Source organism: Mangifera indica, chromosome 13 (assembly GCF_011075055.1).
Source record: "Mangifera indica cultivar Alphonso chromosome 13, CATAS_Mindica_2.1, whole genome shotgun sequence".
NCBI classification, from domain to species: Eukaryota; Viridiplantae; Streptophyta; class Magnoliopsida; order Sapindales; family Anacardiaceae; genus Mangifera; species Mangifera indica.
Window position 1 is genome coordinate 10,401,258 of NC_058149.1, and position 23,980 is coordinate 10,425,237.

General features: G+C 31.4%; 4 protein-coding genes across 8 annotated transcripts; all 4 read left to right on the top strand.

Moving 5' to 3' along the window:
* The first annotated feature begins 3,173 nt into the window (after nt 1-3,173).
* Nucleotides 3,174-4,897, top strand: LOC123194120 (protein ELF4-LIKE 3-like). Of its 5 annotated transcripts, none has more exons than XM_044607277.1 (4): nt 3,174-3,406; nt 3,783-3,894; nt 4,063-4,141; nt 4,249-4,897. In XM_044607277.1, the coding sequence occupies exon 4, from the start codon at nt 4,300-4,302 to the stop codon at nt 4,642-4,644; it is 345 nt and encodes a 114-aa protein (XP_044463212.1). In that variant the 5' UTR covers nt 3,174-3,406; nt 3,783-3,894; nt 4,063-4,141; nt 4,249-4,299; the 3' UTR covers nt 4,645-4,897. The 5 variants fall into 5 exon arrangements, with proteins under 5 accessions (XP_044463212.1, XP_044463214.1, XP_044463211.1 ...); XM_044607279.1 differs by having other exon boundaries at nt 4,098-4,141; XM_044607276.1 differs by lacking the exon at nt 3,783-3,894.
* A 4,649-nt stretch (nt 4,898-9,546) lies between these two features.
* LOC123194015 (40S ribosomal protein S3-3-like) lies at nt 9,547-12,135 on the top strand. The gene is made up of 6 exons (XM_044607120.1): nt 9,547-9,706; nt 9,802-9,949; nt 10,045-10,216; nt 11,258-11,312; nt 11,427-11,558; nt 11,667-12,135. Exons 1-6 carry the CDS (start codon nt 9,677-9,679, stop codon nt 11,844-11,846), a joined length of 717 nt encoding a protein of 238 aa, XP_044463055.1. The 5' UTR covers nt 9,547-9,676; the 3' UTR covers nt 11,847-12,135.
* A 4,672-nt stretch (nt 12,136-16,807) lies between these two features.
* LOC123194422 (40S ribosomal protein S3-3-like) lies at nt 16,808-17,569 on the top strand. The gene is made up of 3 exons (XM_044607611.1): nt 16,808-16,954; nt 17,050-17,197; nt 17,295-17,569. The coding sequence occupies exons 1-3, from the start codon at nt 16,925-16,927 to the stop codon at nt 17,360-17,362; spliced, it is 246 nt and encodes an 81-aa protein (XP_044463546.1). The 5' UTR covers nt 16,808-16,924; the 3' UTR covers nt 17,363-17,569.
* Nucleotides 17,570-17,996: 427 nt separating this feature from the next.
* LOC123194421 (thermospermine synthase ACAULIS5-like) lies at nt 17,997-21,200 on the top strand. Its single transcript, XM_044607610.1, has 10 exons — nt 17,997-18,526; nt 18,602-18,668; nt 18,769-18,863; nt 18,945-19,047; nt 19,822-19,910; nt 19,984-20,140; nt 20,415-20,490; nt 20,573-20,631; nt 20,706-20,842; nt 20,943-21,200. The coding sequence occupies exons 1-10, from the start codon at nt 18,276-18,278 to the stop codon at nt 21,013-21,015; spliced, it is 1,107 nt and encodes a 368-aa protein (XP_044463545.1). The 5' UTR covers nt 17,997-18,275; the 3' UTR covers nt 21,016-21,200.
* Nucleotides 21,201-23,980: the final 2,780 nt, after the last annotated feature.

Below are 23,980 nucleotides of genomic sequence, written 5' to 3' on the forward strand. Positions count from 1 at the left end.
CATATCTACCTAAAGTTTTCAAAAGCATTACCCCTACTCTAAAATCTAGGGTTTTTTTTTCTTCCCTTCTTTGGTCATCGACGACGACACTTTCAATCCTAAAGGATTGTCGTCAACCTCCCACACTTTCTCTAACATCATTGTTCAACTACTTATCTAGATTGGATAAATCCAAACAATGAGTTTTGTTTGCACACATCATCGTCTAGACGAAACTCTTCGTTTGGATGACGAAACTATCGTCTAAACAACGCTCATCTCTTTGTCTGGTGGTCAAAGATCTAGAAATCGTGGTTCTCTTCGTGGCTGGAAATCATTCGAACGACAACACGGGTTCTTTTTATGGTCAGAGATTTGGAGATCTGGAAATTATCTCTTTGTCGTTGTCTCTTCTCTTTATGGTCGAAGTAGGTCTTTTAGGATTGAAAGAGTTGTCACTAGTGGTCCAAGATGGTGACTAGAAAGGAAAAGAAGAAAAAAAACTTTAGATTTAAAAGAAAAACGTTACTTTTTAAAATTTGTAAACTTTGGACAAAGATAAAGTTGTTAATTTTTTAAAAATATAAGAAAAATATAATAAATTATATTTTTTTGATATTAGTATTAAAATAATAATTTTATTTTTAATTTAAAATTTTAATAAATATTAATTCATTGGTGAAAATTTAAATTAAAAAAAAATGATAAATATAAGATTGAAATGACATTATAGCGTGGGTGAGATTAAGTGTTTTGACCTTTCTTTTTTTTTTTTAATACATGTGCAAATACAATTTAACACAGTATCGATGGCGTGATGTTGTTATGGGTCCCATTCCATGTTAAACTCAATCTGGACGGACTTGGATCCGAGCCTACAAATATCCCAAGCCTACGTTACACGCGTCGTCTTTTCATTGGTTCACAACAGTTGCTCGCATGATTTTATTATTGTTTTTTCAAAACTTCCCATTCTCGGCCAAAACGATGCTCTGCGGGCGGATTTGATGCCGGCCAGACCAATATGCCCTTCACCATTTTACAAATTTACCCTTCATCACACTGCATAGTTTTTTTCGTATTATTCCAATTAATAACGGGGAGAATATCTTTTTCCACCCAAAGTCAAACTATCAAAATAATATGGCATAATTTTTAAAATTGATAAATGCCATTGTCCCATTTTCATTAAGCACTACTAGTATTATTAGCTCATTTTTAGGTATAAAAAAATAAATTTTAAATTCTAAAACAATTGTTGGCGACAAAATATTATTGACGGTGACTAGAATTGCAACAGAGCAATGCGATTTCAATTGAAATTATATCAAAATAAAGTGATTATAAAATTATTTTATTTTGGTGTGATTCTAATTGAAATTATACAAGTTATACACATTAGAAGAGGTTCATTTTGATTTGCCCTCTGGGTTGTTTGCTTGTATAGGTCTTCGCTAGCTTCGTATCTTTTTGTTATGTTTTAAGCTAAGATTAAGTTGTTTCTCTAGCTCTTGCTAAGTTTTTTTTTTAGGTTTTTTATGTACGTCTATTGATAAAAAAAAAAATTTATATTTAAATAATAATATGTCACTATGTGATTAAGTAATTTTAAATTAAAAATATAATAACACTCAATCACATATTAAAATGTCATTATTTATATATACAAATAATAATAGTAATTTTATATATATATAGTTTCGAGCAAATTACTATGTCTGTCTGAGTTATTGCCAAACATTTTTTTTTATTTTTATGATATAAATAATATTTTCAATTAAAATATGCTTTTATTAGGGTTAAATTATAATTTTATTATCCGAAATTTTGCATAAAATTTAAAATATAATATTTTTATAAGTCTCACTTTAATGTTTAAAATATATTATTTTAACCTATTCACAAGTTAAAAATTTTGTAATTTTTTGAAACTTTATTTATGAGTATACTATTATCACGATCTTATCACTATCATAAACTTACTATTGCCACAATCTCTCCCACTGTGATATAAGATTTCATTGATGATTCTTTTACTCTATCGAATCGTAACAAAATCGTTTCATTGCTGATCAAATAAGACGAGTCAATAATGCAATCTTAGATCATCACGAGAGGGAGGGGAGCAAAGGTAATGAGCAGTGATAGATCCAAAAATAAAACTTAAGAAAGTAAAAGTTAGAATAATATAAATAAATTTTAAATCAAAATAAACATAAATACAGTTAGATCTAAACTGATCTTATAAATTGACTCTACTTTGTTCAGATCGGTTTAAATTTATTTAATTTGAATTCAAGCTAAATTTGGATAGAAAGATTTGACTCATTTTCTAAACTGAATTGAACTTGAGTTAGGGATATTCAACTTAAGTTCAATTTGAATTGATAGTTCAAATCTATAATTTTGATTTGTGGCTTCAGTTTAATTTGAATTCATGACTCAAATTAGTAGTTTGAATTTGTGATTCGAGTTTATGATTCATAAATGAATTGACGTTGTTATACTCAAATAATGGGAAAATAATATTGTTTTGTAAACGAGTCATGAACTAGAACTATAAATCTGAATTATCAATTCAAATTATAAATTCAAATTGAATCGAATAATTTTTTATTCGAATCGAACTTCAGCCACCACACCACTAAAACTAATGAGAGTAAAATATTAATTTTTCTCAAAATGAAAAGAAAGACATCAATTAAAACATATATAAAAGGTATACTATAAATTTTATCTAAATTTGTGAGATTTATTGAAAAGTCAAGGAAACTCGACTTTCCTTGAGATCCCCTCCGTCCGCCACTGGTGGTGAGGGCCAACACCACATGAGATAGAGAGAGAGAGAGAGAGAGAGAGAGAGAGAGAATAGATTGAGGAGCTGTGTGTAATGGTGGTGGGAGGACAATCAAGAACAGAAGAAAAATAAGTGAAGGTTAAAAAAGAAAAATTAAGCAAATTTATATCTAAAAGTTCTTTTTAACTATTGGTTTATTTGATGTGATATGGTAATTTTATGAAATGATCCAGTTATATTACCTATAAAATTTTTGACCTTCAAAATTTTTACCTTTTTTGTTAACTGAATTTGATTTGGGGTATAAAAATGTTATGTATAACATTTAAGGGTGGCAAAGTTCTTGAGCAATTCCTTAGGTCGTAAAATGGAATTTACAATTTAGAGTTTAATTGAGCAGAGAATGGAGCAAAAACATTTAGACGCAGAGGGGTCGGAGCGAGACTGTCAAATCTTCATATTCTGTCTTTCTCTCTCTATTTCTCTCCCTCTAAATTCTCTCAATTCTAATTTTTCAATCCGCATATTCGCTTCTATCGCCGATCTTTTGTACTCTTCCTCGGGAATTCCTCGTCTTCCTCTCGCAATCTCTGTCCCTTCTCTCAGAATATAATGTTTCTTATTTTCAAGGTACGAATAATATTATTATAAACAAATCATATGCTTAGAATTTAAACTTTGTATCGTTTTCTCCGCTTTTTTTTGTTTGGAGTCTAATGAGTTGCTGAGCTGATGATTTTTTATTTTTGAATTTTAATCAACTGCTGATGCTATCGGCTTTCTGGCTCTGTTTCAACACTGATTTTTACTGTTATCTTTTTCCTGACATGTTATTTTGCTTTTTATAAAGATATTCTAGATGGTTTTAAGTTTTTTTAACCTAGGTTTTTGGTGTTTTAATTTCTTTTTTCTGAGTTTTTTTTTTTTTTTGGTTTATTTGTAATCCACATTTCGTTGTGATAATTGTTATTGTAATCAGTTTGATTTGGTTTTACTGTTTGTGAAGATTACTAATGGTGTGTGTTGAGAGAGTAGTACTCTCATGGCCTCATCTTCTCTGCATCATTGACCAATTTTTTTTGGTCTTTGAGATTCTTCAGTGAAACTCTGTGCATCGGGTGGGTATTTTTTTCAGTACATAAAAAAAGTCTCCCTTTTATGGAAATGGGATCTGGCTTTTACATAATTACCAAAAAAATCTGGCTTTTACATCGCATCATAAATAATTATATGATAAAAATAATAATAATACAACAATAATGATAATGATAATTCATGTTTGTTAGCTGATGCCTCACGGTGATCATGATTTCTTCAACAGAACTTGTCTCATCTGCACAAATGTGGAGAAGATATGATTAATGGGTAATTCTTTAGTAAAATAAATATAAATGGAAAACATGTTACGTTCTCCAACTGTCTTTATCTGTTGTTGTTTTTCTCATGTTCTTCTTGGTTTTGTTTCTTTGCAGGACTGCTTTCTGATTTGAGACTGAAAAAAAGGATTTAAAAAATTAATAATAATGGAAGGTGATACATTTGCAGGTCTGGGTAATGGAACCCAGATTGATGGGAAGATTTTGCAGACATTTCAAAAGAGTTTTGTGCAGGTCCAAGATATTTTGGATCAAAATAGAGTGCTCATCAATGAAATAAATCAGAACCATGAGTCCAAGATCCCTGACAACCTCAGCAGAAATGTGGGTTTAATTAGGGAGCTGAACAACAATATAAGGAGGGTGGTTGACCTTTATGCTGATCTTTCAAATGACTTCACCAAATCCATGGATGTATCCTCTGAAGGAGATTCTAGTAGGGCTCTGAAATCAGATGGGAAAACTGGCCACAAGAGAATTAGGCCTGCTTGAAGACCACCAAATTGATCTTCTTATTAATTCTTTTGCATTCTGCCCAAAATCATGAATTTTACAGTTTGTGTTGAGAGGCAGTAGAAGAAACATGGTTAGATTCTGTAACTTATCTTGTCTCTGTCAATTCTCTGTAGTCCTCCACTCACTCACTCACTCACAACTTCTCAGAGAAATAATTCCTCAAAATTTGTATCTCATTGTAACTCCGTAACTGTGGATCTAATTGGAAATCAAGCATGTTTGGCTCAAATTCTTCTAAATTTTTTTTTTGTTGTTGATAAGGAGTGTGCTGTTCTTTCTGTTGAAGGATCTCTTGTTTGTTTTTTTTTTCCTCATAAAATGGTTGTCAATCTACAGGAGATTTTACCCAAGCTTATGTTATGTGTGCTTAATATCATCTTTTTACAGAACTGGGACTTCTTAAATTTCAGGTCTTTTTAGCTTCTCTCCTAACTTTTTCTGTTTCTCAAAAGGGCTGATTCTATTACATGTCTTTACAATTTTCTGTGAGTTTCTTTTCATCAAGGTTCATGTCTACTTTTGATGATGGGAACTCCTCAAAAAACTCCTTTTTTTTTTTTTTCTAACTCAAAGCAAATTTGGTTAAAACTGAAACACAGTGGATAAGAAGTTACAGATACTGCTTTGGTGGTTCCCACAGAAGCAAAGGCTCTTCTTTTGGCAATAATTTACTGCTCATGTTACTTTTGTCTGTATGTGAAGTCTGTGTGTGGGGAAGTGAACAACATACATGCATATGAATGACTGCATACATGTCTCTGAGACTGAGAAGATGCTCTGAGGAAGAAAGGAGCTTTAGATAATCTTTTTGGTTCCCACTTTCCAATCAGACACCACCACAGGCACAGAATCTCAGATAAGAGATGATGAGCTTTTGACCTTTTCTTTAATCTGTCTTAGCCAATGGCAATCTGTTGGTTGTTTTTGATAAGGGAAAAGAATATAATTAAATTATTATATAGCTAGTTTAAAACTAAGCAATATCAATAGACGACAGGCAGACCTGTATGAACAGTGACCCCAACAACATGACAAGGGCCCCAAAACCCTTCTTTGAAAAAAATAAAAAAGTAAGATGAAATGAGACTCTAACTCCTCCAATCTCCATGCTTATCTCCTCTTTGTCTTCTCTTCTTTCTCTCTTCGCAATAAATGCAAGAAACCATGTTTAATTTGGGAATTTTTTAAGAGGCAGATCTGGCTGCAGGTAAAATCCAAGATTTAGTGATGGATTTAAATTTTATTTATTTTAAATTATTATTTATAATAAATTTAATTATATTAAATAGATAAAATTTTAAGAATTATCATTATCACATCAAATTTTAAATCAAGTGATCCAACCACAAACTAAAAGAGAGTAAAATCATTACCCTTTTATGTTTGAAATTTACTCCGTTGCTATTTAAACCATCTGGCAAACATTTTTTATTTCCTTCTTCAAGTTGACGATTCCCAGCACCTCTCTGATTGATCCTAAGCAGGTTTTTCTTGGTGGGTCCGTTGTATTTCCACCCTAATTGCCTGAGCTTCCGAGAAAGGTCCACACGATTGATTACTGTAAATTGGTTTAGATTTTTTAAATGAGTGGTGAGGGTCTTACATCTGAATGTTCTCTGTATTTAGGCATTGGGGCATCTTTAAAACTCCGAATTACACCAATACTTTAATTAATTAATACATAGAAGGGTGGAATATCTCTCTCAAATGAAGCAAAAAGGACAGTTTAAGAAATGTTCGCGGAAGGAATCATTATGAAAGAAAAAAATAAAAAAACCCTGGGACAGTACACATGTGGAAGAGGGGAGACAATTTAATGGCAAGTTTTATTTTATAAATTGTTTTTAGGCCAAAAGACTAATTCTTCTCACCTTAAAAGGTGTAATACTCTCTAATTTTTTAAATTTTAAATTTTTATTTGTAAATAATTTTTATTAAAAATCTTAATTGTAATAAGAAATAAAATTATTATTTATTAAAAAATTAAAATTTTATCATATATTTTTTTTTCAAGTTTAAAAATTTTATAATTTTTGTCTCACCTAAAATTTAAAAAGTAATAAATTTCTCTTTAAAATTTTTTCCTCTTCTCTTTCACGATGATCTGTTGTCTTTGGCAATTTTTGTTAATTCCTTGTTGGAAAGCAAAAGAGAGAGACCGGAAGGAGAGATAAGGTCAGTGAGAGGATAACAAATTATCACATAAGAGAAAAAGAAAAACTTCTAAAGAAAAAATTGTTACTTTTCAAACTTTAAATATAGAGAAAAAATTATAAGGTTTTTAAATTTAAAAAAATATTTAATAAATAATAATTTTATTTTTAATCTTAATTGAGTTTTTAATAATAATTATTTTATAAATAAATATTAAAAATTTTAAAAATCAAAAGAGAGGGGGTAAGTTTTCACTCAACATTACGTGTGAATAAAGTCTTTTGGCCTTGTTTTTACTATAAAGTCAGTGCTCATGCTTTGCTATGTTGTCCTCTTTACAAGTACAATTATTGTCACAGCATACTGGCCGGCCTCAATTAGAAAATTTAGTGGCGTTAGCTTTTTCAAGATAAGATGGAATCTAATTATGCACAAATATCAACAAATATAGACGGGCTTAAAAATATAAAGCCTAAAATGGGCTTGAATTGAAATGTTCATAAGCAATAAGAAGGATTAAACAATGAGAACTTTTATCTACAATACCAAAATAAAAAATAAATAACATAATATATAACAAGGTTCTAGATTTGATTATTAATGTGATTGTAAAAAAAGAAAACAAGCAGAAAAAAAAAACTTTAAAAATATTGTAATAAGTAGTTTTATTATATAACCATTTATAAGGATTTTGTTTATTGTTTAGTCATTGAAAGAGGAATGCAGCTGATTGTGTAGGCAACGACGAAAACTACTTTTCCCTGAAACCATTCACGATATAATGCAAAGATAAAAAAAAATACTAGAGACAATGTTGAGAATATGTATGTGTTTGTGTTTTATACAACTATTTTGTTAGGAAATACTATAAAAAGACCTATAAACAATAGTGTCATATTAGGAGAAACGAGTAAGAAATTTACCATCTTTATTCTTTGTAACATTATTTGTTCAAAGAGTTTAAATGACACAAGTATATTAAGTTTTGATAAGAGCAATAAAAATTGAATAAATGTTCTCAGACGAAATCTTTATCGGTCAAAATTTAAAAAAAGGAGAGAGAGACCCCCTATCAGAATATGGTGATGCGTCAAAGACTCTTCGTCACTGATGATAGCACCAAAAAGTGAAAACTAAACCTGGGGTCGGGACGGGGGCGCGGGGGGCATCATCCTTGCGGTAGGAATAAGTCCTTTGGCCCATAAAATATTGGAAAATTGCTAGTAGAATTTTTTTGTTCAAATTAAATTATCATAACGGCAAAATTTCCAATTTTTGATTTGATACGGGATGTTCATAATTATATATGAAAATCAGATTTCTTATTCAGATATTGGTTAATCTATATTTGAAAACTGGTTATTTAAACCTACTCGGCTTTCATTGAAACGAAAGAAAATACCCTAATTGCCTAAATCCCAATGAGCGACTCTTTACACTCTCCTTTTTCTCGTCTTCTTCTTAAAGTGTCATTTTCAACATTTTTGCCATTTCCAATTCCGACTATTGACAATTGACATACTCTCCCACTCCGTCCTCTCTTCATTCTTCTTTCATCATGATGGTTGACAACCATTAAATGACTCGACACTCCCCTCTCTTCGCATGGTTTCGTTTTACCATCATAATTTCTATTATTATTATTTAAATTTGAATGCTAACAATAAGAGGATCTTCTGACCTTTCTCTTTCTCTCTTGGGTTGGCACATCCAAGCAGCTGTTTGTTTACCTTGTTTTAAAGATTATTTTGATAATCTATCTTTTATTATTTATATTATCCTAAAAAATTACAGTAATATTTTACTATTAATATTAACATAATAGATAATATAGATGGTAATCTAATTACCACTTTTATCTTAAGTATTAAAAGATTATCAAAATAAACTTAATTTTATTATAATTATATTATTATTAATTAATTAAGACAAAAATAAATTTATTTTTAATTAATATAACAAATAATATAAAAAATATTTAAAAATAATTATATTCAAAAGTATTTAAGTAATTTACTAATATATTTTTATTATTGTTAACCAAACAAATTAATCATTTATACACAATAATATTTTTAGTGATTTATCTTTAAGATAATTTTTTTGTTTTGATAATAAAATATTATCTAAACCAAACAACCCCTAAGAGGAATCTTAAATTCATGTTTGAGATTGATCGCAACTCTACCATTTTGTTCTTCTTCTACATCCTCTTAAACTATCTTTCTCATTTGAAATTCAGATCAATTCTAATATTTAATCATCTGTTTCTTGTCATTGAACAATACATAAGTTGGTAAATATTTCATTTTTCTAAAACTCCATTAAAAAGTATTTATGGTTCAAAAACTGTGCGAATTACAACTTACAATTAGCCCCGTGCAAAATACTTCCAAAACAAAATCTTAAAAATAATTTTTAATTAACATGATTGGTTTAATTTAAAATCAGATAATAGTTTAATTATCCAATATATTCTATTTATTTTAAAATCAATTAATCTATTTGATTAAAAAAAATACCTATTATATTATATTAACCAGTTTTGAGCACTCCTAATTATTAAACGTTTGCAGAATGTTTTTGCCAAAACTAAATGGCCGACGTTGGACGCTTGTCGTTTCACTATAACGCTTACTTTCAAAGACAAACTCATTCCCGTAGCCAAACAAATCACGCACACAATGGCCCGTCACTTACCAAACCCTAAAAATAAATACTTATAGCCCATCCCAGTGACTCGCAACGCAAACCCCTTCAAAAATTAGGGTTTGGAGAGTTGCGCAGGAGCCACCCGCATTGCTCACTTACTGATATCTAATATCTGCAACTCAAAAAAACAAAACAAAACAACATGGCTACTCAAATCAGCAAGAAGCGTAAGGTCAGTTCCTCAATTGTATTTCATATATGTGTTTCTTCGCAAAACAAATTGTTTATGTGACATGAAGATTAATTGTTTTATGCTTTAATTCATAGTTTGTGGCCGATGGAGTGTTTTTCGCCGAGTTGAACGAGGTATTGACTAGAGAGCTGGCAGAGGACGGCTACTCTGGCGTGGAAGTCAGGGTAACTCCCATGCGTACAGAGATCATCATCCGAGCCACTCGCACCCAGAACGTTCTCGGTGCGTTTCACAATGGTTTCAATTTTTTTAGTTTGTGAATTATTGATTTGGATTTGATAATATTCTGACTTTTTTTTTTTTTTGTGTTTCAATAGGGGAGAAAGGAAGGAGGATTAGAGAGCTTACCTCAGTGGTGCAGAAGCGTTTTAAGTTCCCAGAGAACAGCGTGGAGCTTTACGCTGAGAAAGTCAACAACAGGGGACTCTGTGCAATTGCTCAGGCCGAGTCTCTCCGCTACAAACTCCTTGGTGGTCTTGCTGTTCGCAGGTATAAAGAACTATACTTGTGTATCATTCAATTTATGTTAGACGAGGAATTATAATATAGAAGCGGACATTAGAACTCATATGTGGACCTTTCTCAGATGTGTTATTGTTAATTTGTTATATTGTCATCTATAAAGCAGAGTGGTGTTGTCCATCCCTGTGTCGGAAGATGACTAGATTGATTAATACTCTCCACACCATCATTCTTGTGAGATATCTTTTATTCACATGGTAACCCGAGGAGAGTACATGCCTTTTATTCATTTAATAGTTTCTGTGACCTTTTAACTGGATTAAGTCATCTATAAAGCAAATAGGTTATTTCTATACCAGTTTGTGTCGGAAGGTGACAACATTGACAGTGCTTCTCCAATTCTCTAAGTTTTGCCTGTGTAATGATTCAAACTTACATTTGTAGAATTTGGGTAGCCACATTATTGATTACTTTTCATTTCAATGTCTTAAAAGTATGCTGTGTTATGCATATAGTCTGTTCATCCGAACGGTGTTGGTTGTTAACAACGAGGCTCATTTAAATGTATCTTTTCTCTGATTTAGACCCAAACCTGAAATGAGAATGATGTGGAAAAGGTATAATACAAATTCAAAGTATTAAGTGTAGCCATGGAAATAGAGTTGGAATGGTAGTGCTGTTCCTTTCAAATTTTGACATGATTTATTTTGAAGTTTTTTGAAGGTTTTGATAAATGTTTTCCTGTGATCAGCTATTGAAAGTAAACTAATGGATTTTGGCTTTATAATCATTGCTTTTATTGGAATTGTATACTATATCTTAAACTGAGCAATATAAGTTTATCTGGAATCTCAGAAGTCTCTTTAATGATTATGTATGTTACATTCAAAATGGCTCTAATCAAATTTGATATCTTCTTTTTACTATTTATCTATTCTAAGTTTATTTTCATTTCTATTGTTAAGTGTTAGACTATATAATGCATCCTTGGTGAGGACAATTTTTGTGCTTGATTGAAAATAAGTTTTTGATGATTAATCTACTTTGTGATTGTTGTTTTCTTTATAGGGCTTGCTATGGTGTATTGAGGTTCATCATGGAGAGTGGAGCCAAGGGTTGTGAGGTCTGTCTATTCTAATCTCTGTTTCTGCTATCTCCTTTTTCATTTTGGATCTTCCCTCGGGTGCTGCTTTCCACTGCAAACTCAAATTTGAATGCTGTTGGTATATGAGAATAGGTAATTGTCAGTGGGAAGTTGAGGGCTCAGCGTGCCAAATCAATGAAGTTTAAGGATGGATATATGATATCTTCTGGTCAGCCAGTCAACGAGTATATTGATTCTGCCGTGAGACATGTTCTTTTGAGACAGGTTTGTTCCTTTGTTTTATATGCTTTTGACTTCCATTTCTCTTGGTGTTGCAGAGATAGCTATATGAACAATATTGTGTTTCTTATCAAGCTTTTGATTGCGATTCAGGGTGTACTTGGTATTAAGGTTAAGATCATGCTTGATTGGGATCCCAAGGGAAAGCAAGGCCCTACTACCCCTCTACCCGATCTGGTCACCATCCATTCTCCCAAGGATGAAGAGGAATATATCAGGCCATCAATTGTTATGACTGATATCGAGGTCCCTGTCCAACTACCAGTGGCATAAGACTGAGTTGTTATTCAAGTTAAATCTCTAGTATTGGGAGTGCTTAAGCTATTTTTTTCATGGTTTCTAACGGAAGATAGCAGAGACTTGAGCTGTTTTGCATTTTTCTAAAATTTCCTCAAATTTTTTATCATATTGTAGTCATTAGTATTGTTTTTTAAATTTATTTATTGTCAGCAAATGTTTTGATTTTGAAGTTTTATTTGTTAATTTGAGTTCCAATTCCTTCTCCCTTTGACCTTTTGTTGAGAATTGCATGACATTTCAATGAATGTTCAATTCTGGTAAATTGCTGTCTTGTAATGGGATGTTGATTGGTGTTCCAGCTATGGGTTTTTGCATACTAAGATTTGATCACAAGAGGGAACTTGCAAGGTGTTTGTGAATTTTATATATAATTTTGTTTTTCATAAACCATTTAAATGGATTAACTACTAGAATTGAAAAAATAAACGAAATTAGCGTAATAAAATTTAATTATCTTGCAATAAAATTAAATATTTAGATGTTAATTATTATAATCAAATTTAGGGATTCTTTTTGTCATTCTCTAACTCTTATTTCTCATTTTTTAAGACCAAACTCTAGTAAGAAAAATCAGTATATTCAGATATTTAAAGCAATTTAATCTTTAATATTGAAGGTGGAATATTGGACGCTCTCTGTTTTGCCTGGGGAGATTGAATGTATTATTAGTAGTTGTACTTGTTCAACTAGTTAGTTGGGGGTTACATACGAAAGTCTAGTATAAATACTTTCGGGATACAAGCTATTAACGTGGAGCATTTGAGATAAAAAGCGGCAGGGCGATGTTACATGTAATAACTTTTGAAAACATAATTAAACACAAATAATGTGTTATTATATAATTAAGTATTATTTTATCATTAATTTAAAATTATTTAATTATATGACGACATATTATATATATACTCTATAAGTGTTTACACATTGTTTTATTGAAAGCAATAACAATATACATACATTGGAAGAAAATTTTTTGATACTAGTTGACAACTTTAGATATAATTGGGAGTTCCTTAAATCTATAACATTCAAGTGGTATCGAAAATTTGAATACTGTTAGGACCTTACTCATATCTTAGTAGAAATTAAAGTCTTGGGGCTGTAGAAGGAGTATATAATTATATCGTAGTAGCTAGAGGGCTAGATTTGAGCTTAATTAAGTCTGAACAAGAAGAAGTTCATTTTCAGGGGGTTTAGCTTGGGTTTGTCAAGCTTGGAGAATCACTCGTTCATGTTTGGTTTCCATAAGATTCAAGTTCGTGTAGAAGAGTTGAATTTGGCTCGGGCTCACTGAACTTGTTTACTTAAATTTGGTTCTCTTGCGGCTTGTGCAGCGTCGTTTAAAATTTTTTTAATATATTTTAACTTAGGTTCAGACTCGTTATCAGTTTTCAAATATTTTTAAATTTGGATTTAAGCTTGTAATCGATTTTCAAATATATTTTAATTCAGATTTGAGCTCAAGTTTATATATATCATGCTCGAATTTGGGTTCATTTAAGTAAAATTCGTATCAAACCTAAACAAACTCGTTTCAAAGCTAACCGTACTAGCTAATAGCTATTATTATAATGCAATACCAATATTTATATTGGTCTAACATCAATATTTAGCAACTTTTCGGGACCCTATTATTTAATTATTTAAGAATACACGTATACATACTATAATAATACAAACTTAAAGAATGCACACCTAAAGACTAATAATACACATTTAGGAACCACAATTTTTAATAATGCAAACTTTAATCATATAAACAACCTGTGACTACTATCTTGATAATTTTTCTACTTTTATGGTTAAGGATCTTGTGAATTTTGGAAAGACAAATGTTGAGTCATTGTCGATTGAGGCCAGTTGTTTAAGTTGAGGATGAATGTAATGATTCCTCTGAAACTAGCACATGACTGAACTTTCTGGGTTGTATTGATTTCTCTGGGTGAGGCAGAACATCATTCGCAATTTTGGAGTTAAACATAGTTCTTTTGAACTCCATCTCATGTTGGTAAAAGAGGGGGGCATCCACCTTTCTTTTTATGGGGTCTAAGCACAAAATCAAAGTCCCCTTATAGCCATCCAAGGGCACAATTCAAAGACAGGTTAGATAGAGTCTACCACAACCGTCGTCCCGTGTAAGGATTAGAAAATGCTTAGACAAAAGTATGTAGGTGGTAACCCTAAGGGTGGTTTGGATGGTGTTAGCTTGGAATCCCCAAAAAGAAGGTCTTGGATACAAGATTTAATGAACCCATATTAAGATTAAATCTCGACTTATTTAGTACACCTTCGTATGATCCACCGTAAACCATTCACCATCGAATCACAATATTACTTCCTCCAGTGAGAAAAGGTTTCGTACGCTGAAATTGAAGGGCTTTTTTCTTCTTTTGAGATTTTGACAAGCATTCCGGAAACTCTTCAAGATCTGATCAATTGAAACACTAGTAACTTTTAACACCATATCAATTTCATGATGAAAGAGAAGATTTTGGCATTATAAGGTTATCCTCTTCTCCTTAATCATCAACCAAATCAGTTCGAATATGTTCCCCCTTGAAACTTAAAATGTTATATGATATGTCAACTGAAACTAAAATGTTTACTCTTAATTTATCACTCAACTTTTTTTTTAACTGAACTTGCTCGTATTTATTAAAGGGAAATGAAAATTTTTACTCTTATTTTAATCCGTGTATGCAAAAATGTCACTCATTCTAAAACTTAAACAAATATACCACAACAGTAATCAACTTTTCCAAAATACCCCTCTTTAATCTTTCATGCAGAGATTCTTTCTCTTTTCCTCTGCAACTTTTTCTCTCTTCTTACTCTTCTTTCAAAGTGATAAAAAAATCATGCAGAGAGATCCTCTCTCTTCTTCCTTATCTTCAAAAACAAAAGAAGGAAGGTAAAAACTGAATTCTTCAGATTAAGAATTCTTCAAAATGAGGATATAAAAAAAAAATAGCAACCCATAAAAACTCAACCACATCTACTTTATACCCTAGAAGAAATGATGATCGAAGAAGATTATTTAGTAAGATTTAACTGAAAAGAAAATAAAAAATTAGCATTTAAGGATTTAACTGAAAAAAAAATTGACATTTAACTTTAAAAAAAAAGTAAAAAAGAGATGGCGTGGTAATTGAGTAATAAGGGTTGGTATTGACGACAACCCTTGTTTATATATTATATATTATATAATTATAATTATATAATTATATAATATAATATAATACTAATATAAATATATTATAATATAATATATAATATAATAATATATTATATAATTATATTATATTTTTAGTTATAATATAATTATAATTATATTAGAGTATAATTATAATTATATGGTTGACGTCAACAGTAATCTACTTTCCTAAAATACCCCTCTTAAAATGACCTATGCAGAGAATCTCTGTTTCTCTCTGTAATTTTTTTTCTCTTCTTCCTCAACTGAGGAAGGAATCCTAGCAGTATGATAATAAAATATTGATATTAATAGAAGGAAGAACACATATGATTGAACAATAAAACCTGTGAGAAATCTATTATAAAATATTCAACTTGGACATAAGGGAGGGAGAAACGAAAATTGCTAAATTTATTAAGAGAATTAACATCTGCTATAAAGACTTCATAGCAAAATCATCAACGTTCAAGTGAGTGTTGACTTACCCCTGTATGTTATGTGTTTTTTTTATAAATAATTGAAAATGAAATAAGTATGGTATATTCATGTTCATAATAACTTAATGTAAAATTTAACGTTATTATGATTTCATGTTGTTTCTATTGTTTAATGTTTATTTATTTATTTCTGTTTTCTTCCATTGCACTCAATTTTTTTTATTTTTTATGTTTGTTTATTCCAATTTGGAGCTTTTGTGTGTATTGTTTTCCTTATCTTGACAGAGAGTTACATAAAAAATTACGAAATTTTTTTCTCTCCTAAAATTTAAAAAGTGATAATTTTCTCTTTAAAATTTTTTTCCCTTCTCTCTCATGACGATCTGTTATCTTTGGCGATTTTTGTTAATTCCTTGTTGGAGAGCAAATGAGAGAGACCGAGAGGAGAGATAAAGTCGGAAAGAGGATAATAGATTGTCACATAAGAGAAGAGAAAAAAAATCTTAAAGAAATAATTGTTACTTTTCACATTTTAAATAGAGAAAAAAATAACAAGATTTTTAAATTTTAAAAAATATTTAATAAATAATAATTTTATTTTTAATCTTAATTGAGTTTTTAATAACAATTATTTTATAAATAAATATTAAAATTTTTAAAAATTAAAAGAGAGGGGGTAAGTTTTCACTCAACCTTCCGTGTGAATAAGTCTTTTGGCCTTGTTTTTACTATAAAGTCAGTGCTCATGCTTTGCTATTTTGTCCTCTTTACAAGTACAATTATTGTCACTGCATAATGGCCGGCCTCTATTAGAAAATTTAGTGGCGTTAGCTTTTTCAAGATAAGATGGAATCTAATTATACACAAATATCAACAAATATAGACGGGCTTAAAAATATAAAGCCTAAAATGGGCTTGAATTGAAATGTTCATAAGCAATAAGAAGGATTAAACAATGAGAACTTTTATCTACAATACCAAAATAAAAAATAAATAACATAATATATAACAAGGTTCTAGATTTGATTATTAATGTGATTGTAAAAAAAGAAAACAAGCAGAAAAAAAAAACTTTAAAAATATTGTAATAAGTAGTTTTATTATATAACCATTTATAAGGATTTTGTTTATTGTTTGCAGAATGTTTTTGCCAAAACTAAATGGCCGACGTTGGACGCTTGTCGTTTCACTATAACGCTTACTTTCAAAGACAAACTCATTCCCGTAGCCAAACAAATCACGCACACAATGGCCCGTCCCTTACCAAACCCTAAAAATAAATACTTATAGCCCATCCCAGTGACTCGCAACGCAAACCCCTTCAAAAATTAGGGTTTGGAGAGTTGCGCAGGAGCCACCCGCATTGCTCACTTACTGATATCTAATATCTGCAACTGAACAAAACAAAACAAAACAACATGGCTACTCAAATAAGCAAGAAGCGTAAGGTCAGTTCCTCAATTGTATTTCATATATGCGTTTCTTCGCAAAACAAATTGTTTATGTGACATGAAGATTAATTGTTTTATGCTTTAATTCATAGTTTGTGGCCGATGGAGTGTTTTTCGCCGAGTTGAACGAGGTATTGACTAGAGAGCTGGCAGAGGACGGCTACTCTGGCGTGGAAGTCAGGGTAACTCCCATGCGCACAGAGATCATCATCCGAGCCACTCGCACCCAGAACGTTCTCGGTGCGTTTCACAATGGTTTCAATTTTTTTAGTTTGTGAAGTATTGATTTGGATTTGATAATATTCTGACTTTTTTTTTTTTTTTTGTGTTTCAATAGGGGAGAAAGGAAGGAGGATTAGAGAGCTTACCTCAGTGGTGCAGAAGCGTTTTAAGTTTCCGTGTTAGGATTAGAAAATGCTTAGACAAAAGTATGTAGGTGGTAACCCTAAGGGTGGTTTGGATGGTGTTAGCTTGGAATCCCCAAAAAGAAGGTCTTTGATGCAAGATTTAATGAACCCATATTAAGATTAAATCTCGACTTATTTAGTACACCTTCGTATGTTCCACCGTAAACCATTCACCATCGAATCACAATATTACTTCCTCCAATGAGAAAAGGTTTTGTATGCTGAAATCGAAGGGCTTTTTCCTTCTTTTGAGATTTTGACAAGCTTTCCGGAAACTCTTTAGGATCTTATCAATTGAAGCACTAGTAACTTTTGACACCATATCGATTTCATGATGAAAGAGAAGATTTTGGCATTATAAGGTTATCCTCTTCTTTATCATCAACCAAATCAGTTCGAATCTGTTCCCCTTGAAACTTAAAATGTTATATGATATGTCAATTGAAACTAAAATGTTTACTCTTAATTTATCACTCAACCTTTTTTTTTATTTTTTAATTGAATTAACTCGTATTTATTAAATAAATAAACTCAAGATAAAATGATCAAACTCACTATTATTATATAAGATAAATCAATATTTCTCAACCATGCTGCAAATATGGTAACAAAATCTGCCCATACTGCAAATGTGGTAACAAAATCTGCCCTGAACCTGACAATGACCACGTTCATCGTGCCTTAGCCTTTACAGCCAGCGCCATCAGTTGCAGTCAAAATATGATTGGATATTAGGACCTGTCTTTACTGTTACCATACACGTAGATATATAGCATGGCCCACAAATTCTCATCTTTTTCTTTCGTCAGTTACGAATGCAGATAGATATATATGGACTCCATCTCTCAGTTTGAAGAACAAGATCAAGAGGTGGGCTAGGATACAACTCCGAAGTGGTGAACAAATTAAAAATGTGGTCTTTATTGTATGCTATTATGGTTCTGTATATTCCTATGCCAGTTTTGGATGAATTTGATGATTTACTTATAGATCAGTCAAATGGAAATGGTTATTATGACGAAGTCATTCCAGACGGCTCTCACGATCAGTTGACACAGTTTCAGCTTCAAGGCGATGAGGCTGATGAATGGCAACTCCCGCTGGTTCAATGGTTTGAAGAGCAACTTCATCCTGATCTCAAATTGTCTTTTGCGTTGAACAGGTGCGTTTCGATTCAACAGAAGATCGATTAAATTTCAGTCTAAATTTGACAAAATGAATTTAATTTTTTTTACAGGGTATTGCATGCAAGTACTAGCGCGTTCCAGGAGATAGCTCTGTTGGACACAAAACACTTTGGAAAGGTAACTTATTTATTTATAGCTTTTGGCTGTGTTTAGATCAGAGAGAACATATCTATATATATTTATCTTAAAGAAGTGGTTTAATAGAGTGTGGTTGCAGGTTTTGGTAATTGATGGGAAGTTGCAGAGTGCTGAAAGAGATGAGTTCATTTACCATGAAAGCTTAGTTCATCCTGCTCTTTTACTTCATCACTAGTACGTAGTGTCTTCTGATAACACATGATATATACTGGGAAAAATTCATATTATTTAATTTAATAAAGGAAATAATTGCAGCCCGAAAACAGTATTTATCATGGGAGGAGGCGAAGGGTCGACTGCAAGGGAAGTTCTGAGGCACAAAGACATAGAGAAAGTAGTCATGTGTGACATTGATAGGGTATATTACACTCATTTATCTGGACAAATATTAACTCATAATTGCTATAATATATTTAAAGACCTAGCAAGCATGTGGGTGGACCGGGTAAGAACCAGATGCGGATAAAAAGGGTGTGAGTTAAAAATAGATTGATTTATAATATAATAATTTCTAAAATCTGCATTTGGCCTTGCAGATACGGGGCCACTTGTGAGTTAATATTAATTTATTATTATTTCTCTTTTGATTTTGTTATTTTAATATATTTATTTCATAATTTTTAATATCTTTTTATTTAAATACTTTATAGAAAAGATAAGTATTCTAACGAGAAACAAAAATCTATTTTAAATTATAAAAACATATTTTTATAAATTTGAAGAATTTTAATATTGAATATGAAATAAATACCCATAACAAAGTATTCATAACAAAATAATAAATAATGGGTGATTCATAAGTATTCACGGATATACCCAACCCACCTATAAAAATATATTATTCACGAATACAAGTTAGACTATTATAAATTTATATCCATTTTTCTGGTGGTTTTCTAAAAATAACTTACCTATTTTGTCAGGTGAATTTATGTACACATATGGTAACCTTACTATTTCATTCATTTCATACAAATGTATATATACTTTTTTACATTGACAATATCAGTTTTTATTAATTGAGGTATTATCTTGTCTGACAGGTTCAATTATGTGACAATTTTAAAGGAGATGCCTTTTTCTCTTATGACTCAAAATTTATATTAAGAATGGTTTTGTGAGAATTGTGCAGGTGGTTGTAGACTTCTGCCGTGAACATTTGACAGTAAACCAAGAAGCCTTTAAAGACGAAAAGCTGGAATTAGTTTTTAATGATGCAAAGTGAGTTGTTCTCCTTTGTTGGAACTTTCTATTACTTTGGAGTTTTTTTTATTAATGGTGGGATTGAATTTAGGGAAGAGTTGCTGAAGAGGAGTGAGAAGTTTGATGTTATAATAGGAGACTTGGCTGACCCACTTGAAGGAGGTCCTTGCAATCATCTCTACACAAAAACCTTCTATGAGGAAGTCCTCAAGCCCAAGCTCAACGACTCTGGCATCTTCGTCACTCAAGTAACTCACCATTCTATTACTACAAGAATATTACATATATATACACTTTTGAGTAAATAAATGGACATACAAATAATGTGTTATCATAAAATTGAATATTACTTTATCTTTAATTCAAAATCATCCTATTACATTTATGATAATACATCATCTGTAAATTTATTTATGTATTCAAAAGTATATATATATAATTTTATTATACCTACTATGCCCTGTTAACATGATGTCATACTCCAAACTTACAAACAAATTTGAATTTGATTACATGATTCAGGGTAGTTTAGCTGGAGTCCTCAGCCACAAGGAGGTCTTCACTTCAATATTCAACACCTTAAAAAATGTTTTCAAGTGTAAGTGTCTTCATTCTTCATTCCATGTAATTTTAATGTAGCCAATATTTGACAAGAATACCTTCACTGATCGACCATGCAGATGTGGTAGCGTACACCGCTCATGTGCCTTCCTTTGTAGACACCACCGGCTGGGTCTTGGTAAGTTTCAGTATCTAAGAAACACGATTATTTGATATGTTTTAATCAAATGTTGTTACATAAATGAAATGTAGGCTTCAGATGAACCACTGAAGTTGGATGTTCAAGAATTGGACAGTAGAATCCAAGAGAGAATAAGAGGGGAGTTGCAGTATCTTGATGGGGCATCCATTGTTTCATCCACTGTTATGAATAAAACCCTTCAGACATCGTAAGATTATTACAGAAATCCAATTTCATAGGTTTAATAGTTTCATGATCTTATGTGATTTGTGATGTAAGATTTCTAACTGTGGTTACATTTTCTGCAGATTGGTGAATGAAACCTACATTTATACAGAAGAAAGCCCGAGGTTTACTCATGGACGTGGAATCTTTACATAGAGTGAGCGGTGAGCGCATAAAGGAATAAAGCAGCTATAGTTCTAGAGAATTTCAGTTTGGCAAACTTTACATATGTTAATATAAGCAGCACCCGGTTTCCCCCTTTGTTTTTGGAAGGGCTATGTCTATCTGTGATTGAACAGGAACTTTAATACACCCACCCAAGCCAACTGCCCTTGATTGAATGTTGATTAGTCAGAAATAAACACAGCATAAAATCTTTAAATTTAGATGGTAATAAGTCAGAAGTAAATATAAGATTAAATTCAAATAAATCACTATTAAAAAGTTAATTATAAAAACGAACTTTGACATACACTCTTAAGAGAACAATGTGCGTGATTGTGGCTGTACGAGAAGGCCGATGATCTAAGAGCCAAGGGAAGCTACTTGGAATATTGATTAAATAAATGGCAGCAAGGGAAGCCAAGGCAGGATGTGTTGTTGTACATTGGGTAAGTGTGGGAGAAGAAACACGCGCAGAGGTGCAAAGTCTGGAGCGCAGGAAGGTCACGTAACCTGAGGAGCGAGTGTACCTACGGGAGAGAGCACAAAATATTGTTGCAACAAAACCTTAAAGAGGGTAAGGCCAGATACAAAGCTATGTGACGAGAGATAAGTCAAAGCATGGCACCAGCATAAGACTCGACATGCAAACATGACAGGGTAGCGTACGCGCAATTGCGACAAAATTTGTTGGTTGGTGTGAGACAAGTCCGGGAAAAGTTTAAAACTTGATGTTGATAAACATGTGGCTAAGTAGTACGCTAGGCTTAGTCATGACCTGTGAGACTGCAGGGTAGAGGTTGTATAGACTGTATGCGTGAATCGGTTATGGCTAATTATGTATTGAAATTCTCGAAAGCAAAACTCGATGAGATGTTAGATGGGTGTCTACTATAACACGGACAAGGCTGGTTAGCTTGGGAAAATGGCTGACATGTGAGTTACTAGCAAAACAGGCAAGGTGATTCCAAAGCAGTGTAGTTGGGAGCTCGGGAGCTGCGGCAGGAGTGTGTATGGATTGCATGGACAACTTGGGTGTGCTGGCAAATGGTGGGCGTGCGGGCGGTTTGCTTGGTTTGATGCGAGGAGTTAAGAAGACTAATCACCCCATGACCATGATGGAGCAGTTGGTAGTAAACCAGTGACCACCCTACTTTAAATTCAAATATTGTAAGCTGTTATGTAAGTGCCTTTGTTTCTTATGAAGGGGGGGTTGTATGCCATTGTATCTTGGAGGAAGGCACAAAGAGAGTGGGTGCATTTTTTCCATTTTTTAAATCAAAATGAGGAAGGTTAATAAAAAAGTTTGGATTACTCTGTAATTGTTGTATTTTCAATCACTAAACCAGATAATGCAAAAGTCTCATACGTTGGCAGATCTCAAATCCAAACTTTCTTAAAACTTCAACTGAGAATACTACATTTTAATCAGTCAAATCACTTACTGGGGTTTGTTCTTAAGTTTACTTGATGTTTTAGAACTTTGCATTCCCAGTGATTGCCGTGCAACGGTGTGCTCATACTTGTCTTGATTGAACCTCTATTGTTGAGCCAAGTGGGAATAATTGGCTGCATCAAAGGTAACAGTTTTATAACAATTTTACACTACAAAATTTACCTAAACGACTATTTCTCACCCACAATTTGTTGAAATGACAAATTCTTATACTTTCAATTTTATAAAACTGAATTCTCATCTAATTTTGCATAAATTATTTATTTATTTTTTCTTTTCAAAATGATGTGTGTTTAAAGGTAAAATGTAATTTTAAAAATATTGCGACGTTAATAAAAATTTTAGGGGCCTTTTAAAAATTTGAAAAAAGTTTCAAGAGTGTTTTTGAAAATTTAAAATTTGCAATATACCCCCTCAATAGTTTCATAGATGCAGGTACAGGTTAAATAATTGAATAAAACATATTATTATATGTTGGTTATAATTTTAATATTTTTAAAGTTTAAATGATAAATTTTTAAACTAATAAAGATATATTGATAATTTAATAATTATATTAAATGTTAATAAATAATTACGTAATTTCAATAAAAAATTCAAAAGAGCTATTTTCAAAAAAATCAAACAGGATTTACAATTAAAATGGATAACAAGTAGAACTTGAATTTTTTTAAATTTAGAAGGTGATAATTGTAATTTTGTCAAATCTTGGATGGAAAATAGTCGTGTAGCCTATTAAAAGAGTGCAGTGCCATGTGCCACTCTCACGTTAAAATAAAGGCCAAAAGACTTGTTCCGACCCAAGACATGGAAAAATTTCAAAATCTAATTCTTTTAATTTTTAAAAATTTAAACACCCATTTGTAAATAAATTTTTATTAAAAATTTCAGTTAAAATTAAACGTAAAACTGTTATTTAATAAGAAAAATTTTTAAACTAAACTTTTATCATATTTTTCTCTTTCAATTTAAAAACTCACAATTTTTTCTTTAAAATTTGAAAAATAATAATTTCCCCTTTAGGGTTTTCTCTCCTTCTCTCCTGCAACTAATTTCTTCCTAGCAGTCAATTGATCCTCCCTCCTTTCTTCCTCAGTTTGTCACCTCCTTCTTCCATCATTTGTCAAAGACATAGACCATTACCTCCATTTCAAACAAAGAGACGAAGACAACTGTCTCCATCTCCAACGAAAGTAAAATCAAAGCAAAAAGAGGTGATTGATTGAGGAAGAAGAAAGAGGGAAGGCTGACCGGCGGTCGAAGAAAAAAAACCTATGAGAAAATTACTAACTTTTCAAATTTTAAAGAAAAATTTAAAAGATAAATTGTGAAAATTTTAAATTGAAAGAGAAAATGTAACAAAAGTTTAATTTTTTAATTTTTTTATTAAATGATAATTTTATCTCTAACTTTAATTAAAATTTTTAATATCTATTTAATTATAAATAAATTTTTAAATTTTAAAAATTAAAAAATAAAACTTTGAGATTTCATTGTACCTTA

What these genes read in the sequence shown, in the direction of transcription:
- LOC123194120 (XM_044607277.1), top strand. Translation starts at nt 4,300, where the DNA reads ATGGAAGGTGATACATTTGCAGGTCTGGGTAATGGAACCCAGATTGAT.
- LOC123194422 (XM_044607611.1), top strand. Translation starts at nt 16,925, where the DNA reads ATGGCTACTCAAATAAGCAAGAAGCGTAAG. An exon ending in AAATAAGCAAGAAGCGTAAG is followed by an intron (nt 16,955 to 17,049) that starts GTCAGTTCCTCA and finishes TTTAATTCATAG; the next exon opens with TTTGTGGCCGATGGAGTGTT. An exon ending in TCGCACCCAGAACGTTCTCG is followed by an intron (nt 17,198 to 17,294) that starts GTGCGTTTCACA and finishes GTGTTTCAATAG; the next exon opens with GGGAGAAAGGAAGGAGGATT.
- LOC123194015 (XM_044607120.1), top strand. Translation starts at nt 9,677, where the DNA reads ATGGCTACTCAAATCAGCAAGAAGCGTAAG. An exon ending in GTGGAGCCAAGGGTTGTGAG is followed by an intron (nt 11,313 to 11,426) that starts GTCTGTCTATTC and finishes ATATGAGAATAG; the next exon opens with GTAATTGTCAGTGGGAAGTT. An exon ending in GACATGTTCTTTTGAGACAG is followed by an intron (nt 11,559 to 11,666) that starts GTTTGTTCCTTT and finishes ATTGCGATTCAG; the next exon opens with GGTGTACTTGGTATTAAGGT.
- LOC123194421 (XM_044607610.1), top strand. Translation starts at nt 18,276, where the DNA reads ATGTGGTCTTTATTGTATGCTATTATGGTTCTGTATATTCCTATGCCA. An exon ending in TCATGTGTGACATTGATAGG is followed by an intron (nt 19,048 to 19,821) that starts GTATATTACACT and finishes AGAATTGTGCAG; the next exon opens with GTGGTTGTAGACTTCTGCCG. An exon ending in ACACCACCGGCTGGGTCTTG is followed by an intron (nt 20,632 to 20,705) that starts GTAAGTTTCAGT and finishes AATGAAATGTAG; the next exon opens with GCTTCAGATGAACCACTGAA.